At 48.0% G+C, this 18,702-nt stretch overlaps 1 protein-coding gene across 3 annotated transcripts in view; it reads right to left on the bottom strand.

The window, feature by feature from the left end:
• The window catches only part of TSPAN15 (tetraspanin 15), a 53,680-nt gene that overhangs the window by 14,166 nt on the left and 20,812 nt on the right, over nucleotides 1–18,702 (bottom strand). For all 3 annotated transcript variants that reach the window (XM_061405194.1, XM_061405195.1, XM_061405196.1), the window contains 2 exons: nucleotides 8,568–8,753; nucleotides 7,232–7,306 (listed from right to left, as the gene is read on the bottom strand). In XM_061405194.1, coding sequence (XP_061261178.1) covers nucleotides 7,232–7,306; nucleotides 8,568–8,753 — 261 coding nt within the window. The remainder of the gene's footprint in view (nucleotides 1–7,231; nucleotides 7,307–8,567; nucleotides 8,754–18,702) is intronic.

Raw genomic sequence — 18,702 nt, 5'->3', positions numbered from 1 at the left:
GGGCGGCAGCTGCCCCCGTTCCCACCAGGGAGCTCTCTGGCTTGTGCTGGCTCTTACACATGCGTGCTGCCCTTGGCACCACGTCTGTGTGTGTGTGTGGATGTGTCCACACCAGGGAGACGTGTAGAATGTTTGGGTGGTTCCTGCAGGGGTGGGGGTTGTATGGTTCATTAATTAACTATAATCAACTGTAAAGTGCGCTGCTATGTTCCACAATGTTCTGAGGGACTGGGGGAGCCACTCAGAGGACGTGTCCTGTGGGAGCTCGGCAGGGAAAAGCAAATTTTAGCTTCCTCTGCTGTCTCAGAGGCCAACGCACCCAGGGCCACCCCCACCCGACTCTAAACCAGGTCATGCAGTGGGGCAGCTCCAGTGAGGACCTGAAAACCACCTTTCATGAATGGCTGGCGTGATCTCAGAGGCATGTGGCCCGGGCTAAATAAAACAAAGAGTAAGCGGTCATCAAAACCATGCGATTTTCACAGCACATTGTTCAAGCTACCAGACTCAAGCCACAGAGCACTGCCCTTTCTAGGTCTGTCTTTCAATCTAGTTTTAAAGATACCCGAAGCCCCTGCATCACTCCCCTCAGTGGAGGCACTAGGACAGTTTGTTGATGAACGAGGAGGCTAGCTCAGGGGTGGCGGATTTTTTCTCAAAGCCACGGCAATGTTCTAAAATCAACAGGTCATGTACGAATGAACACTTCAAATGAGTGAACTGAATGGTGTTCATGCTCAGTTGCTCAGTTGTGTCCAACTCTTGGTGACACCATGGACTGTAGCTTACCAGGCTCCTCTGTCCGTGGGATTCTCCAGGGAAGAATACTGGAGTGGGTTGTCATTTCCTCCTCCAGGGGATCTTTCTAACCAAGGGATTGAACCCGCATCTCTTGGGTCTCCCGCATTGGCAGGTGGATTCTTTACCACCTGGCCACCTGGGAAACCCAAATTGTACGGTATGTGAATGACGCATCAATAAAGCCTTTTATAAGCCTGAAGAACAAATAAATAAGGCTTTGGAGGGGGGCGGGGAATGGGTGGCAGCTCCCCAGGATGGGAGGCTGAGGAGCAGAAAAGGAGGAGTGGAAGAGCCAGCAGCTGGAGCCTCCCACCAGGCCTCTGGGGATGGAGCTGCCTAGTTTTCCTGTATGCTGCCAGCCGGGCTCCATCGATTCACGTCAGCTTCTGGGGCCCACTCTGGGGAGGCCCAGTAGCCAGCAGCTCAGCGGGAACCCTCGCCAGCTCAGCTCTCACAACGCAGAGGCGGGTGCTCAGGCTCGGACTTCCTTCCTCCCTCAGTGCCTGGGCTAAGCCAGCATCTCTGGGCTCCCCTCAGCATCCCCCAGAAGGTAAAGACTCATCCTTGTTGCCTCCAGACCCCAGCCTCTGCTCCAGCCCTGAGATGGGCCCTATCAGACAACCAAGGGTTGAGAGGAACCCAAAGAGTGAGAAAGAAAGAGGTGTGAACACTGCAAGGTTCTCAGGAATATCTGCCAGTCCCTTCCTCAGACCTAGCTGGACTGTGTGTTAGCCCCTCAGTTGTGTCTGACTCTTTGCAACCCCATGAACTCCTCTGTCCTTGGGGTTTTCCAGGCAAGAATACCGGAGTGGGTTGCCATTTCCTTTTCCAGGAGATCTTCCCAACTCAGGGAGCAAACCCAGGTCTTCTCCGTGGCAAGCAGATACTTCACCACGAGCCACCATGAACAGATGAGCCACCAGGGAAGCCTATCACACCTGGCTGGAAGTCGCAGGATTAATCCCCATGGTGGGGGAGGTAATGCTTTGGTTTCCCAGGTGTTTGGAGCCCAGCTCTCCCTTCCAAACGGCTGTCCACAGTGGGATGCACCAGCTGCAGGAGTCCGTCCACATTAGTGTAGAACTTTCTCTACTTGCTCCAGGTGGGAAGGATACATATGCTCAGGTGCCAGACAAGCAGGCCATGCTGTCTCCTTTCTCCTTGCTCCAACCTCACGGTCACGCCGAGAGCCAGCTGGTGACAGTGCCAAGATAAACAGGTTGGGTGCTGCCCATTGTTCCTTGGCTGATGTTGGGTGTGACCACGGCACCATCCAATCAAGGCCAGAAAAGAGGTCACTCCTCCACTTGTCCAGGAGGTAGAGGGAAGGAGGCCAGGGATGGGTACAGACACACCAGCCACAGCCCAGTGTCTTCTGGGTGTCCCTGCTCAGCACTGCCTCACTGGGAACACATGGGCAGGAGCTGTGCACCTCCAACACCCCAATATTCCTTGAGGGAGGCTCAGAGCAAGCTGGGGTGATGTCAGGTCAAGAACAAGAGACCTGGGGATTTCCCTGGCTATCCAGTGCTTAAGACTCCATGGTTCCCTGATGCGGGTTCAATCCCTAGTCAGGGAAGTAAGATCCAGGCAAGAATACTGGAGTGGGTTGCCATTTCCTCCTCTAGGGGATCTTCCCAACCCAGGGATCGAACCCAAGTCTCCTGCACTGCAGGCAGATTCTTTACCATCTGAGCCACAGAGAAGCCCAAAGTCAAAGTGTTAGTCGCTCAGTTGTGTCTGACTCTTTGTGACCCCATGGACTGTAGCCTGCCAGGCTCCACCATCCATGGAATTATCCTGCCAAGAATATTGGAGTGGGTAGCCATTCCTTTCTCCAGGATCTTCCTGGGTCTCCTGTATTGCAGGCAGATTCTTTACCAACTGAGCCACCAGGCAAGCCCTGCATGGCCAAAACATAAATTAATTGAAAAAAATAAAGAGCAGTGAGACCCAGACACCTGTGGAAGTCATCCAGCTTCTCTACCCACTGCTGGGTTCAGGCTGCTGCACTTCTGCTTTTAATGCCCGGATCCTTGGGGCCACCAGCTCTGCACCAAGTTCCCCATCACACAGCCACTCCACCCTACATAAGCAGAGAAGCTGCTTCAATCCAACTCCTGGGTCATGCCTAGCAGCAGAAACTGCCCAGGATCAGCAACTGATAGAGAATTTCTGCCTCACACCCGGGAGTTGTTTCTCTTTCACTGCCTGGAGGTCACCATGGTTGTACCTTCCTGAGAGCCCTGTGTGTAGTCATCAGCCTGATGATTTGTCCTCATCTGTCACTACAAGTGGATTCTTAGAGTTAAGAGGTAGCCTGGGGGGCTGGTGACTGAGCTTGTTACACTGTGACTCAGAGAAATCTGTCTTCTCCTCTTGGGGAAGAAAAACTAGAATTGGGAATTCACCTGGAACCCGACCTTGACTGTGCCTCATCTCTTTCCCCACCATCAATGGCCAGGCTCCTCCTTCCCTATCCTCGCCATTGGCCCATTTCTTGTTTTACGAAATCACATGGCATTACTGTTGGCAGGGACATTCTTTTTCTTTATACGGTATTTTTCTTCTTGATTATAAAAAATGAAAAAGAAAATTTGGGAGCTAGGGAAAAAAAATATAAATTTTAGGAGGAAATAAAAATCACCCTAGTCCCATCCCTCAGGGAAAATATGAATTAATATGTTAATATTTCTATTTCCTTCCAGATTTTTCCAGGCCTATTTTTTTTTCATTGTGGAGATCTTACTGCACTTACAGGGCTTTTTTTTTTTTTCTTCTTTCTTTCTCTCTTTTTCTTTTAGGCCATGCTGCGCAGTATGTGGGATCTTAGTTCTTCAACCAGGGATTGAACCCATATCCCCTGCATTGGGAGCAGAGTCTTAACCATTGGACTGCAGGGAAGTCCCTACACTTACAGTTTTGTATCTCATTTTTAAGTTTTTGAATTATGTATCACTGTCATATGAGAGCACAGCCCATCATAAGCCTCCAAAGAGCTGAGAGCCCTGACGATGAGGGTCCTTCCCGGACTGACATAGTCCCATGGGGGGACACAATACCCAAGGAGAAGGAACACACTTCAGCCTGTGGTGCCCTCCGTGTCTGGGGATAATGTAAGCTCTCAGCCCTGACCTCAAGCCCATGGCATCCTCAGCTGTGAGGACTAAAGGTCCCTGGAGGTTTCGCCTTTACTTAGCTCCTCCCTGGAAAGGAGTGGTGTCACGGCCCCTGTTGAGCTACAGGCAAGGAAAATAAGTCATCAATCTTTGTGAAAGCACCCTGTAAACGAGAACCGCTATTCACTTAGGAGATTGTTTATTAAAACACTGATGCTGCTGACCGTGGCCTGGACTTGGGCTCTAGTTAGTAAAGTACTAACTCATAACTCTGGAAAGCTGTGGGCAGCCAGGAGCCCTGCTGGCTGCACAGAAAGGCATCCCCATGGGCAAATGGAATAAACATCTCTGTCTCCTCAACGCTGCTGAAAAATGAACCAGTACCCTGGATCTGCCAGCCCAGAGCAGATGGTCTGAAGAGCAGAAAAAAGGAAAAGGGAGGAACAAGAGGCAAAACTGAATTGGGAAGACAACCAATGGGTCAGGGCAATCTATTGATTTAGCGCAATCCCCCTGTAAAATTCAGATGGCATCTTTCAGAGATACAGAAAAAAAATGCTCAAATTCATATGGAATCACAACAAACCCTAGTAGCCAAAGCAATCTTGAATAAGAAGAGTTAAGCTGAAGGTATCACATTTCATGATTTCAATATTACGAAGTTATGGTTACCAAAACAGTATGGTTCTGACATATAAATAGACACATAGATCAGTGGAACAGAAAAGGGAGTCTGGAAATAAACCCAACATATATGGTCAACTAATTCCCAACAAAGATGCCAACTCTCTTTAATAAATAGTGTTGAGAAAACTGGAAATCCACATGCTAAAGAATGAAATCGGATCCTTATATCATAGACAAAAACCAACTCAAAATGAGTTAAAGACTTAAATGTGGCAGAAGACCTCAAGTAGTAGAACTAACTCCTAAAGGAAATATAGGAAAAAAACTCCTTGACATTGGTCTTGGCAATGATTTCTTGGATCTGACATCAAATATATAGGCAATGTTGCCTATAGCAAAAAAAAAAAAGTGGGACTATGTTAAACTAAAGCATTTCTGCTAAAAAGTAAACCATGTAAAAAGTAAAAAGGTGAACTATGAATTGGGAGAAAATAATTGTAAACAATATATCTGAAAAGGGGTTAATACCCAAAATATATATGGAACCCCTACAGTTGCAAAATAGCAAAAAAAATACAGTTGACCTTTGAACAATGGGGATTGGGATGCCAACCCCCAATACAGTTGAGAATCTGCACACTGCTATCTCTGCCTCTAAACAAAGGAACTGATAAATAACTCACTGAAGGGCAGGAAGCTAAAACAGTTTAAATAGAATCAGGACTCAAACCCTAGTCCTTTTGACTCCACTTATTGTGATCTCTAACTGAACATAAACTTTTCTCACACTTAGTTAATTTAAAATTCTGTAAACTGAACATGACATTTCTCACACTTAGTTGATTTAAATATCTTTAAAATGAAAACACAGGTACTATATTTATTGAAAAATATCTGTGTATAAGTAGATACACACTGTTCAAATCCATGTTGTTCAGCTGTAATTTGATTTAAAAATGGGCAGAGGACCTGAATAGTTTTTCAAAGAAGACATACAAATGACCAACAGATATATGAAAAAATGCTCAACATCTCTAAACATCAGGGAAATGCAAACTAAAGCCACAATGAGATATAATCTCACTCCTGTTAGAATGTCTATTATCAAAAAACAGGAGATAAATGTAGGTGAGGCGAAAAGGGCACCTTTGTGCACTGTTGCTGGGAGTGTAAAATTGGTACAATCACTATGGAAAACTGTATGATGCTTTCTCAAAAAATTAAAAATAGAACTACCATATGTGGTACAATCCCACTCGTGGGAAATGAAATTACTATCTCAAAGAGTCATCTGCCATGAAAAGAGCTCTCACGTTCATCCCAACATTACTCACAATTGCCAAGATATGGAAACAACCGGTCTGTTTGCCAGATGAATGGATCAAGATGTGAGATAGATACAGATATTCCATTGTTTGTGTATACAGGATGTATATATATAATGGAATATTATTCATCCATAAAAAATAAGGAAAACCTGCCACTTAGAACAACATGGGTAAATCTAGAGGGTATTATGCTAAGAGAAATAAGTCAGAGACAGAAAGACAAACACTTCCTATATGGGGCCACTTATATTTGAAATCTAAAAAAGAGTCAAACTCACAGAACCAGAGAGTAGAAAAGTGGTTGTCAGGGGACAGGAGGTGGGGGAAACAGGAAGATGTTGGTCAATGGTATAAATTTTCAGTTACAAGATGAATAAGTTCTGAGGATCTAATGAACAGTATGGTGACTATAGTTAATAATACAGTATTATATATTTGCAATCTGCTTAGAGAATAGATCTTAAAGATTAAGATCTTACCCCCTCCCCCAAAGTTAACTATTCAAGGTGATGGATGTATTATTAACTTGATTATGGCAATCCTTTCACAATGCATGCATATATCAAATCATCACATTGTAGAGTTTAAACATAATTTTATTTGTCAATTATTCCTCGGTAAAGCTGGGGCAGAGGAGGAAAAAAGAAATGAAAAGAAATTGGAAAGCATCCCTGAGCTGACTCCCTCTTGCTATGTACTCTTCGGAGGGCTTCTTAACCTCTCTGTGCCTCAGTGACTCCATCAATATGATGGGAATCTCCCCTCCCCTCTCCTGGGACTCATGAAACAGGAAGAAGACCCTTGGATCCCAAGGCTAAGACATGCCTGTGGTTAAGGCTCACACACAGCGAGTTTCCCTACTGTCCACTCTCCATTCAGCAACAAGTAAAATGTGAATCAGATCACATCGCTTCCCAGCATAAAACTCTCCACAGGCTCCCACTGCCTTTTAAAAAAATTCCAAGGCCTTACATGATCTGCCCTGGCCAGTCCTTCCAGCTTCACCTTCTATCCACTTCCCATCCCTCACCTTCAGCCAAGCAGCCTCCACACTGTGCACAAACCCACCAAGCTCCCTTCTGCCTCAGCGGTTCCCTCTGCCTGGACCCCTGAGTCTCAGCAGGTTGGCTCCTTTTCATCAGCGTCCTCCCCACCTCCACCCCAGGCGCTCTGCCATCAGCCTGTTTTATTCTCTTGTGTTCTGGTCTACCTAGTTCAGTGCCTGTCTCCTCAGCCCAATAGACACAGGAGGGATTATCCAGCCCACTCTCCGCTGCACTCCCAGTTTGCAACCCAGGGCGCACATAGAGCGGGTGCTCAGCATACACGGGAGTGATAAATGTGCCAGAGGCCCACCTGGTTCCGGAAGATCAAGGCCACCACGCCACCAATGAGCTCAATTATGAGGCAAATCCCAAGGATGTACATGAACTGAAAAACAAAGCTCAGTGAGTCACCGGGAGTGGAAGGGGAATGCCATCTGCTCCAAGGTCAAGCACAGTAAGGAAATCATCTTCTCAGAGCTCTTAAGGGCTCCTGGGCCTTCACCCCTTCCTCCTGTGAGGACACAGGATGTGGACAGACATTCCCGGGAAAGCCCGGCGCTGGAGCCTGTGATCAGGAAGAGTGACTCAGCTCTCCCAGCCAGACTGTCATCGAGGTTTGTCCCAGAAGTCCTCAGTGGGGTCTGGGTGAAAAAACACAATCCCCTCCCCCAACCCCACACCTTGAGCAGCCACTGGTCCTCCTCTGGCTGACCCAGAGGGGACAGGCCTGTCTTGACAGGCAGGTTAGAGCAGCGTTTCCAGCTCTGCCAGCAAAGCCCCTGCAAAGTGACTTCCCAGACCCCAAGGGCAGATGAGGGGATGTCTCAGGCTGAGTATATACACCACTCTTTAGCACAGAAACAAGCATTGTCCAAACTAATGTCAACAACTTCCAGCCTCAGGGAACATCACTGAGACCACACTCATAGGGGCTTTTAGGGGCTTCCCGGGTAAGGGGAACTATGAGGTCAAACACACATGTGGGTGCACAGTAAATAGATATACTATCTGGCACCCCCTGTGTTGAGAAGCCGTCCCTCACCCCACAGTAAGGGGGCAGAGAGGCTGACCCCACCCCTGACCCCAGGGCAGGCACTTGGCCAAGCAGTCCCATCAAAGTCCTAGGATCTTGGCCAGAGTTACCAGGAAAGACTCCCAGGACCCTGAGCTATAAGGACTGTTGGCCTAAGGCTGCTGGTGACCATCGCAAATTGAACCTGAGGACAGCACCTGGCATCCTCTGGGAGGCAGCAAGAGAGACAGCCCAAGGGCATCAGCTAAACCCCTGGACCTAGGGTGGGCTTGCTGGTTACATGAGCTAATGACTCACCACCACCAACTTTTCTTGGTTTTGCTTGCTCTCATCTGAGAGTACCTTCTCCCACTTCCAACAGACAGTCCAGACTAACATGGGGTTTAAGAACAGTCTTTGAATCAGCCTTTCTAAGCAGAAGTGGAGGAGGCTGAGCCCTCTTGGGCCAATATGGACAGGCTGACCCATGAAACCCTCCAGTCGAGCTGGTTTGAGGCAAGGACTGATTAACTGGGCTGCTCGAGGGCTCAGGGGTGGTCTCCCAGCTCTCCCAGGGACACCAAGGATCACACCCCCAGTACCACCAGTTGATGGGTGCCTGGGGCTGACTCACCGCTTGGAGGAGACACAGGTTGTCGCGGAGGGAAGCCAGGACGCCGATGAAGGACACGATGAACATGACGACCCCCAGGAGGATGAGGATGATGGCTGGGGCCAGAAAGGCGCTTTCCAGGGTTTTGTATTTCTGCCTCTCGACCTCTGCATAGATCCCCACAGACAGGACCAGGCCCCCGATCAACTGCAGAAGAAAACAAGGAGTGAGAGAGGAGAAGGACTGCAGTTGCTTGATTCTCCTACAAAGGATTCAAGGGAGGGTTCTGGTGCCTGCCGTTGGAGGGGTCACCCCAGGTCACCGGATGTGCAGCCACCTGTTATGGGCTGAACTGTGTTCCCAAAATTCACAAGCTGAAGTCCTAACCCCCAGAACCTCAGAATGGGACTGTACTCGGAAACTGAGGCTTAAAAGAGGTAATGAAGTTAAAATGAGGTCTTACAACTCAGGTTGAATCCACTATGAATGTTGTCCTTCTAAGAGGAGATTAGGACACGGACACACCGAGAGAAGACCTTGTTAAGATGCATAGAGAAGACAGACATTGGCAAAGCCAGAGAGGGGCTCAGAGAAAACCAACTCTGCCCACACCTTCATCTTGGACATCCAGCCTCCAGAACCGAGAGGCAATAAACCTCTGTTGCTTAAGCTGCCCAGTCTGTGGTACTCTATTATGGCAGCCCTAGTAAATTAACACAGACCCTATTTGGAAATGCTGCTTTGGTGGGAAGTACTGGTGAGTCAGGGGAAATGCCACTGGCTAGAGGATCAGAGAACCTGGGCCGCAGCCCCAGCTCTGCCACTTGCTAACCCTGGGCTTTGGACGAGCACTGGACCACACGAGTCTGTGTTCTCATCTGAAAAATGGGTATGAAGACTATCATTTCTGCCCTGTTCACCCAAGGGTTTTTGCAGGGCTTTAGTGAGGTAAGGACAGTGGAAACACTATGAGCCTGAAAGCATGCGGCCCTGGGGTGTGTATTACACAGGCAGAACACTGAAGGAAATTTCAGACCTGCTCAGGGGGCATTGCACTCAGCACCATACACGCGGGATTTATCTTCAGAATGATCATCAGGAAAACTGAAAGTTGGAGCAGGAGAGATTTTGAAGAGATTTTTAAGTCAAATTCCTCATCATCAATTTTCCTAACAGTGGAAAGGTGACCACTGTAACTCCCCATCAGGAAAAATGAGGCAAAAAAGTTCTTGGAGGACCCCTTCCTGCTCTCAGCCGGAAAAGTCTCATACTAAATCTTCAGGGAGCCCTATCGGCGGATGTCACCCCAAACCCTCAGACATGTCTGGGACTGCATTGCCCCATCACCCTGAGATTCACAATAGTGTTCTAACTGGCCCCCTTCAGCCTGTTCTTCCTACCAGAGTGACCAAGCAAGATCTAATCAGGACAAGCTGGTTCCCTGTGCCCTGAGAGTAAAAGCCACAAGCCCATCACAGTCCAGACAGCCTGTCTGAGCTCACTTCTCACTCCCCCCTACTTCCTCACTCTGCTTTAACTCCACTGGGCCCCTCACTGCCGGCCAAACACACGGAGTCTGCCAGCTCAGGGCCTTTGCACAGGCTGTTCCCACTGCCTGGAATGCTCTTTCTCCTGATCTCCAAACGGCACTATGGCTCCCTCCCTCACCTCCTTCTCATCTTTGCTCACTTCTCACCTGCTCAGTGAGGCCTTTGGGGTCCTCTTGTTTAAACACAGAGAATTCTCTCCCTGAAACTCTCAATCCCAATTTCCTGATTTATTTTTCCTTTGCACTGACAAGTATTAAACATTCTACATTTTTTGTTTTCTTTTTTAACTGTTTGTCTTCCCCACAAGAACATAAGCTCCATGCTAGGAGGAATTTTTCAACTGTTTAAGGCATCCCCAGCACCAGAACAGCCCTGACATTCAGGAAGCACAACAGGCATTTACAATCAATGTCTGTTGGACAGATGCAAGCCAGGCTTCCCAATAGATCCCCGCTTGTGTTTGAGTTCAACGCTGTCTACCTAGCATTCTGTCTGTCCAGTGATTCTGGCATTCCAGGCCACACATTCCCAAGAGCAGATACACTGGACCTCTCTACAGAGAGGGAGGCAGTGTGGGAGAGGAGTCAGAAGCCATGGTACTGTCAGTAAAGGTCTAAGTAAAGGAAATGAGGGATAATACAGACAAGACATAGACAAGATATGCCATGAGCACAGCTACCCTAGAGTCAACATCCTGAACACCAAGGAGGTGGTGGCTCCTCCAGTTACTCCTGGTCTACCTCCACCTTAAAATGGCTATTATACAATGTGCCCTCAGAGTAGATCTCCTCAACGGCCTTCTAAAGAGCGCCAAGACTGTTCTGGGTAAAGGGAAGTGCTTGCTTCCCCTAAACTCTGCAAGTGGCAAGGATGCCAAAAGTCAAACAGACCAAGCTTATTTGGAAACATTGGGTAACAGAGGGTTACCGGGAAGCCATCTCCTCCAGTCCAGGGCTCTGCTCTGTCACTGCTAAGTGCCATTCCCCTTAGTTTGAAAGGATAATCTGGGATTACTGATACCTACTCCCCAGGTCTAAAAGGAATGCCTTCCCAGCACACACAGGCCAAGAGGTGCTAAAGGCATTGACGAACTTGGCCGTGAACTTGGCCATGTCGGGAAAACCATGAGTGAAATGATGTCATCCAAATCACTCAGTTGGGTAAATTTTTAAATTTAAATTTAAAAAGTTAGGACACACACACACACACACAAGGCCCTCTATAGGAAAATGAGAACCACAAGAAATAAAATCTACTTTTGATAGAAAAATATTAACCAAAGTTATTTGGTCAGTTCATGCTCCAAAACCCAGGACGTGGTGAAATCATTGTTCAAGGCCAGCCTAAGCTCTGCGGGTCCTCTGAGAACAAGGGCAAGCAGTTTTAGAGAGCCAAATCCTCCCCTTCCTTATTAGTGCACCTACAAGGAATTACTCAACTCTAACCCTGAACCAGACACAGAACCCCAGAGATCCTTCAGCCCTAGAGCCAGGGTTGACAGTTAAAGAAGAACCCCACATGATCAGAGCCCCGGCAGGGCGTGCAATCAATATGCAAGGACGCAGTGTGCTTCGGGCAACAGAAGTGGTGTTTCATCCTCTATCTTGGTGAAAATTGTAATTTGCATGTTGTCACTGAACCAACAAGATAACACCTTAATATTTTCAGGATTGATTCCACATACTTTTGAGACTTATGTGTTTCAGTTTTTTTGTTTGTTTGTTTAGATATAAAAGCTCTTCTTGGGCAGGATGGACATCTAACCACCATCCTAGGCTGCCCGCCCTCCCTGCTTCCCATCTGATGCTATGCTTCTGGGTTCAGGTACTCTGCTTTGGAAACCATCCCCAAAACACCAAGCTGTTGTAGGCCTGCATTCTGAGCAGAATTGACCCCAGCCCTCTTTGTAAAAGCAGTCAGTGGCTTCTTCTATTTTTATAAGCTCCCCAGAGCCCCGGGACCCACTCCAGAACGGCCTTCCTGGCAGGAAACAAAACTTTCTTTGGTCTGATCTCCCTCCTGTTACAAAAGATCACATTTTCCTTGCGAGTCAGCCTTGTAACATTTCCAGACCACTAAAGCCATAGAAAGCTACCGCAGCAAATGCAGACCCAAACCTCTGGACTCCGGCACCACTGTGTGCTGAGCCATCACAGGCTCATCTCTCCCAGTCCGGCCAGGGGTGCTGCCACCTCAGTCCTTCCAGAAGCCACCGGGTAGCCCCTGAGGTGGCGCCAGACACAGCACAAGCAGATCTAGGCTCCTTCTTCAAGGGTTCCAGGAGCAGCAGGCATGGGGAGAGGCTGACATACCCTTCCCAGGAACTTCATGATTTCCAAATGATATTTACATCTCCGAGAACATCAGTTTATGTTTCCCTGTGAGTTTAAAATTAACTGTCAATGCTAGTGTGCAATCCCATCCCCTTTTCTCTGCTAATTATAGTCTCTCTTTGGGCACCCAGCCACTCAGCTCCAGCACAGGAAGCAAATGGCCCATTTGTCAAGCAGGACAGCTTCAGCTAAACTTGGCCGGGGGTGAGGGGCACACGGCCATGCCCATTTGGGGCCAGAGAAGGAAAGAACATGCTGCTGGCAGTCCATGGGCCAGGCTAAGAGCCCCAGATTTTGCCACAAGTCACGTGGTATCTTCAAAAGGCTGCATGGAAGCCTGTTGCCCACTGTGAACCAGGCCTGAAGTCCCCTCTGAGCCCTGCAGCCTGGGAACCGTCTTCCTCCTCTGCAAGCTGAGGCCCAGCTTCGTGCTGCTGCTGGCAAGCATGTGAGGCCTTCCAGCACCTGCACTGCCTCCTCCTTCAGGAAGCATCTGGTTCCGGCTGGCTCACCCCCAGCTGGGGCAGGTCTGCACTCAGAGGGGACCCACAAGGCCTATCTTTACCCCCAAAGGCACATGCCAGGCACCTATCGTGTCCCAGACCCTGAGGGTCACAAGGGGTCACAAGACTATTCATGGGCTAAGTCTGGGGGAAGACAGGTTGAGAGTCTTGAAATGATCTCTATGGTCTGATGGATGGGATTCAGGGATCTCTGAACTGGGGATGGAGAAAAGAGTCAACCTTTACTATCATTATCCTCCAACTGAAATGTTCCTGGCACACACCAAAAGAGGAAGAACCTCAGATCTAGGGGAAGCATGCTGAATCTCTCCCATGGGGAAGACTCTGGGAATTTGAACAAAACTAAGGGGGCGAAAGGAAATGTCAGAAAATCAGGATGAGCTTCCTGGAGGAGCCAGTGTTTTCTTGAAGCCTCCAATAACTGCTCCACATTGGAGCCACCTAAGGGGCACGCAAAGGCTGCAAGGCTCTATATGGCCCAAACAAAGCACTTTTCTTAGGTTTGAGCTTAAAAGAATAAACTCCAAGGCCTGAGAGAGATTTTAAATAAGGTGGGGCTAGCAGGGCCCCTGTATCCAGCCAGGAAGCCCTGGACCTCATACCCAGCAGCCCTTTGGTCCCAGACTGATCCTGCCTGGTCCAGGGCCGAGCCCACCCTGCAGGAGTGTGCTCCTGCTCAGCACATTCTACCAGCATCTCTCCTGCACAGACTGGGGCTGGATGGAGGTGAGATAGGAGATGGGAGTTGGCATTCTGGGCCTTTATTCATTAGTTTAGCGGCTTGGCCATGTCACTTTGCCTCTCTGAGCCTCACTTTTCACTTGTAAAGTAGTAATGCCCGCTGCCATGTACAGAGTGATTACACGGCACCAGCATCCTGCAAAGTGCCATACCAGCATCTCCCTGACTGTCACATACCCTGGCACGTCTAAAAAACAGCTAATTGCATTTAAAGACCAGACTCAGTGAGGTTAAGTGACACAGAGCTTATAAGCGGCGGAGTCAGCATGCACAGCCAAAACTTGTCTGCCTGCCACTAAATCTACCAGACGGGCCTTTCACTTTGATCTGGGAGAGAATGGGTCCCAAATGTCTCTGCAAAATACAAAGGTGCCGGTAGCAGAGCAGTGCTCCCAAAAGAATCTTCTATGATGATGGTAACATCCAGTGTGGTTAGTCACTAGCCATATGGAACTAGCAAGCTCTTGAAACATGGCTTGTGTGCCCGGAAAGCTGAATTTTTCATTTTGTTGTTATTGTTTAGTTGCTAAGTCATGTCCAGCTCTTTTGTGACCTCCCAGCCTCCTCCGTTCATGAGATTTTTCAGGCAAGAATACTGGAGTGGATTGCCATTTCCTTCTCCAGGAGATCTTCCCAACCCAGGGACTAAACCTGTGTCTCCTGCATTGGCAGGCAGATTCTTTACCACTGAGTCACCAGCAAAGCCCAGGTTTTTCATTTTACTTCATTTAAGACAGTTTAGATGTGACAGGGGTAGCTGGTGGTCACTGTGCTGGACAGCACAGGTCCAGAGCAGTTCTCCTTGGATGCTGCCCCTTAACATTCCTGCCTTGCTCCTTTCTGATGTAGAGACTATCCTTATCTAAGAGTCATGTGCCCTAATCATCCTACCACTAGGAAGTTTATATTCACTGACTTGCATCCAAGAGAAAGCAATCTCTTCTCTCACTTTCCCCAAGAAAGCTCAGCTCCTGCCACCCCACTTCTCTTTGCACTACAAAAAGCAGGACAGACCAGATCCAGAGCTCCCAACCCAAACTGATCTAGGGCTCATTCTGTCTCCCAGGAGGGTGCCAGACCCACCTCCAGAATGACAGGGCAGTATTCTAAGCTCTGGGGCCCTGGACTTGGTGCCATTGACCAGGCCCCAGCGCTAAATTCAGGCAGTCTGTGCGGGAGGAATAGGGTTCCTCTCAAGCCCAAGGCAAAGCCAGCCCTGGAGGAAGCAGCAGCAGACTGCTACTGCCAGCAAAAGAGCCAGCCCCTGGTCTTTGTCACCGATACTCTGCTGTCAACTCTGCCTTGACCCTGAACTTCTTCTTAAAACACAAAACAAAACAAAACAAAACTTGACATCCATGCAGAGAACTTGCTTAACTGCAACCCTTGGTCCGTGACATTTTCTGACAATCTGCTTTTGTTTAGAATGTTACAGGTACCACTTACTAACTAGTCCTCCTGTCCCCATGGATCTGCTACAACTCTGCTGTCTTACACTGAGGTTCTACACATGCCTAGGTCTCTTTCTGGCTCCCAGTCTCTCCCATCAGTCAGTCTGTCTCTAAACAAACCTCCCTTCCGTAGTGACTACAGTTTTATAATATCACTGTGGCATCTGCAAGCCCACGCCCCTCCTTCCTGCCTTCTTCGGAAGCGTCCTGGATATTCTTAGACCTTGACTCTTGCGTATGTATTAGAATCATCTTATCAACTTCCTTGAAAAACATCTCCTGAGGTTTGACTGGAATCACATTGAATTTATAGATCCCTTCGGAGAAAATCGACACCTTTACCAGGTTTTCCTGCCCATAGGCATGGTTTATTCCTTCTTTATTTATATCATCTTTATTATGACCTAACAACAGTGGTCTCCACCGCCCTCAAGCTTTCCCATAGCTGTCTAGGCAGATTCGGGGAGAAACTTCCTGAAGTATTACCCAGGCCTGCCTCTCCAGCTCGGCCCGGGGTGGGAAACATGGCCTTCTCTCTAAGAAGCAGAGTGGACATAACACCCTGTTTTGCTACCCTCCTGTCACCAACAGTTACAAACACCCAGTCCTGCATGATAAATTAGGAGTCTGGGATTAACATACACACATTTGTGCATGTGTGCACGTGCTAAATTACTTCAGTCATGTCCAACTCTTTGCAACTCTATGGATCGCAGCCCACCAGGCTCCTCTGTCCATGGGATTCTCCAGGCACTGGAGAATCTGGACACTGGAGTGGGCTGCCATGCCCTCCTCCAGGGGACCTTCCTGACCCAGGAATCGAACCTATGTCTCTCACGTCTCCTGCATTGGCAGGAAGGTTCTTTACCAGAAGCATCTGTGGGAAGCCTGCATATACACATTACTATATGTAAAACAGATAATCAACATGGACCCACTATAGCACAGGGAACTCTAGTCAATATTCTTAAATGACTTATAATGGAAAAGAATCTGAAAAAGAATGAATATCACTGAATCAGTTTGCTGTACACCTGAAACTAACCCAACACTGTAAATCAACTGTACTCTGATATAAAATAAAAATTAGATTAAAAAGATAAAAGACCCACACACATATCTGTTCTCTGTATTGTGAAGTTTTTTTGGAGGTCTGCCTTGTCACTTTCTCTCTCTAAATGATCTTCCACATTCCTATAATAATAATAATAAAAAGACTCCTACAAGCACGCAGCACATTCCAGGCTGTGAAAGAGCTACACTGGGAGGTTTGCAAGCCCCAACTACTCAACCCAGCAGGAGCAGAGTGGAATGTCTAATCACAAACAAATGAAGCACTGGAAGTTAAGATCTGATGGAGGCCGGACTCTCTTTGAGAAGCGTTCAGGGGCAGGCAGATGGGAAATGGTATAACAAACAGCTAGGGAAAATATTCTGAAACAAGAGGCCTGGCAGTGTCTTCCTCCTGGGAAATGAGAGCAGGTCCATTGGAGCTGAGCCTGTACAGGAGTTTGACTTCACACTACTGGACGTTCCACCAACACAGGGACCAGCCGCCAGATCTACCGGAGGAATGAATCTGAGAAATGCTATTGCTTTAGATGCCTACAAACCCAAAGAAGAAGCTAATGATCCCACTCCAGAGTACTCTGAAGCTTCAGGATAAAATGACTTACAGTCCTGAAAACTCGCATTAAAAAGAGAATCGAGGTGCTCAGAAAGATAGGTGTCTTATGTTATCAAGACCTGAGGCAGGTAACCCTAATTCATTACAGTGAATAAGAGCAGATTTCCCAGAGGAACCTCCATTTAAAAATAATACTAACAAGACTTATCTGGTTAATCTGAAAACAGAAACAGCCAAGGGGCAAAGGAGAGCCAAGAACACGTCACCTCTACCCAACAGACACTTCTCCCTGGTTTTTCTTTTCCCTGCCCTCTCTGGATCCCCCTCCTCTCCACTGTCCACAGGTCAGCACCAGGAAAGTCACACCCCACCTCCCGGCGCTGTATTACCATGGCACCTGGGTGATTATCTCCCCAGGTCTCAGCCCAGGCACAGTGCCTCCTGCTGGAGTACACTCAGGAGTACATTCTGTGCCAAACCACTGCTGGTTCCCATTCCTTTGTCCTCTGTCCCAGATGGCACAGGCTCCTCGCTCATAGCTGTAGGCCGCTGGCAGGAGTGAGTAAGATGGCCCAAGTCTCCCCTTTACTCAGACATTTCCAGACATTCTAGGAAACCCCTCAGGTCCCATTGTCCAGATGCGAATAACAACTCCATTCCTAAACCAATGCCTGAAGCAGAGGAATTACTAATTGGCTCAGACCTGCTCAAATGGACCAATCGCTGTAGCATAGAGAAGAGATTACAAATCCTGGAAAGTATTTATCTGCCTATAAACTGTACATTAAATATGAGATAATGGAGAAGGGAATGGATGCTGGGGAAATGACCTAACACCCACTGCACAGAGGCAACTCCTTGGCTAATGATGGGCAATTGCGATTCATTGCAAAGAGTCAGACACGACTGAGAGACTGAACTGAACTGAACTGAAAGCTAACATCAGCATGTATTATTATGTCATTTTTACCTTTGAGGACTACTTCTGATTCTTCTGTGTATTATCATTTATTATTCACATGATTGTTTCTCTATACTCCCCCATCCTCAACTTGTCAATCCTTAAAGCAGTGTGCTTTACTGATTTTTACTGGCAGCTTCCCAGGTCCCAAATTCTGTACATAGCAGAATGCATAAGAAAAACTGAGCTTCGGTAAATGCTAATTAAATACACGAATACGCAATAAAAATGGTTCTACCCAATGGAAAAAAAAAAAAATAAAAGCAGCCACAGGCTCACAGAGGTGACAAGTGGACTTTGTCCTCAACAATGGCCTCCAGTTCAGGTCCCAGAATCCACACCTGCCCACCAGGAACTGGGCCAGGCATCCCCATTCTTCCCTGAGACAGCACAGGATTTACCCCTGGGGACCCAAAGGTCCCTCACTCCAAAGGCTTATGACTCCAAAGAGGTCAAAGGGAAAAAGAGGCAGCATCATACATTACAAGGAGCGCTGAGGGTGGGGGAGGGGGATGAGAGGGGAGCCCTGAACTTTAATCCCAATTCTGTCACTAATCCCATGTGACCTTGGGCAAGTCCTTCCCCTCTCTGGGCCTCAATTTCCCTGCTCAAAAAGGGAGATGTTTGGCCACAAGCCCTAGGATCCCTTCATTGCTCCAGGAAACCCATGCCCAGACAGCCCTCGCAAGAACCCCAGCCATCGGCAGACCATGGTGGTCCAAAGTCTTTTCTGCTACTGAGTCCTTCTGCATGGGTCCGCCCTTGCTTTCCCACCTGGCCAGGAGATGCCACACTTCTGCATGAGTAGGTCCTACAGGGAACAGAGATATCCTTCCCACTCCAGCCTGATCAAGGCATACGACTCCAGCACTGCCTCCCACAGCAGCCACGGAAAGGAGACCAGCTGTTTTTGGAAATAACAAAAATGAAAGGGGCTAACACTCATCCTCCAAAGTTCATCTCAAAGAC

The sequence above is a fragment of the Bos javanicus genome, chromosome 28, assembly GCF_032452875.1.
Source record: "Bos javanicus breed banteng chromosome 28, ARS-OSU_banteng_1.0, whole genome shotgun sequence".
Lineage (NCBI taxonomy): Eukaryota > Metazoa > Chordata > Mammalia > Artiodactyla > Bovidae > Bos > Bos javanicus.
The sequence above is the reverse complement of the archived record's forward strand: the minus strand, read 5'-3'. Positions and strand labels throughout refer to the sequence as shown.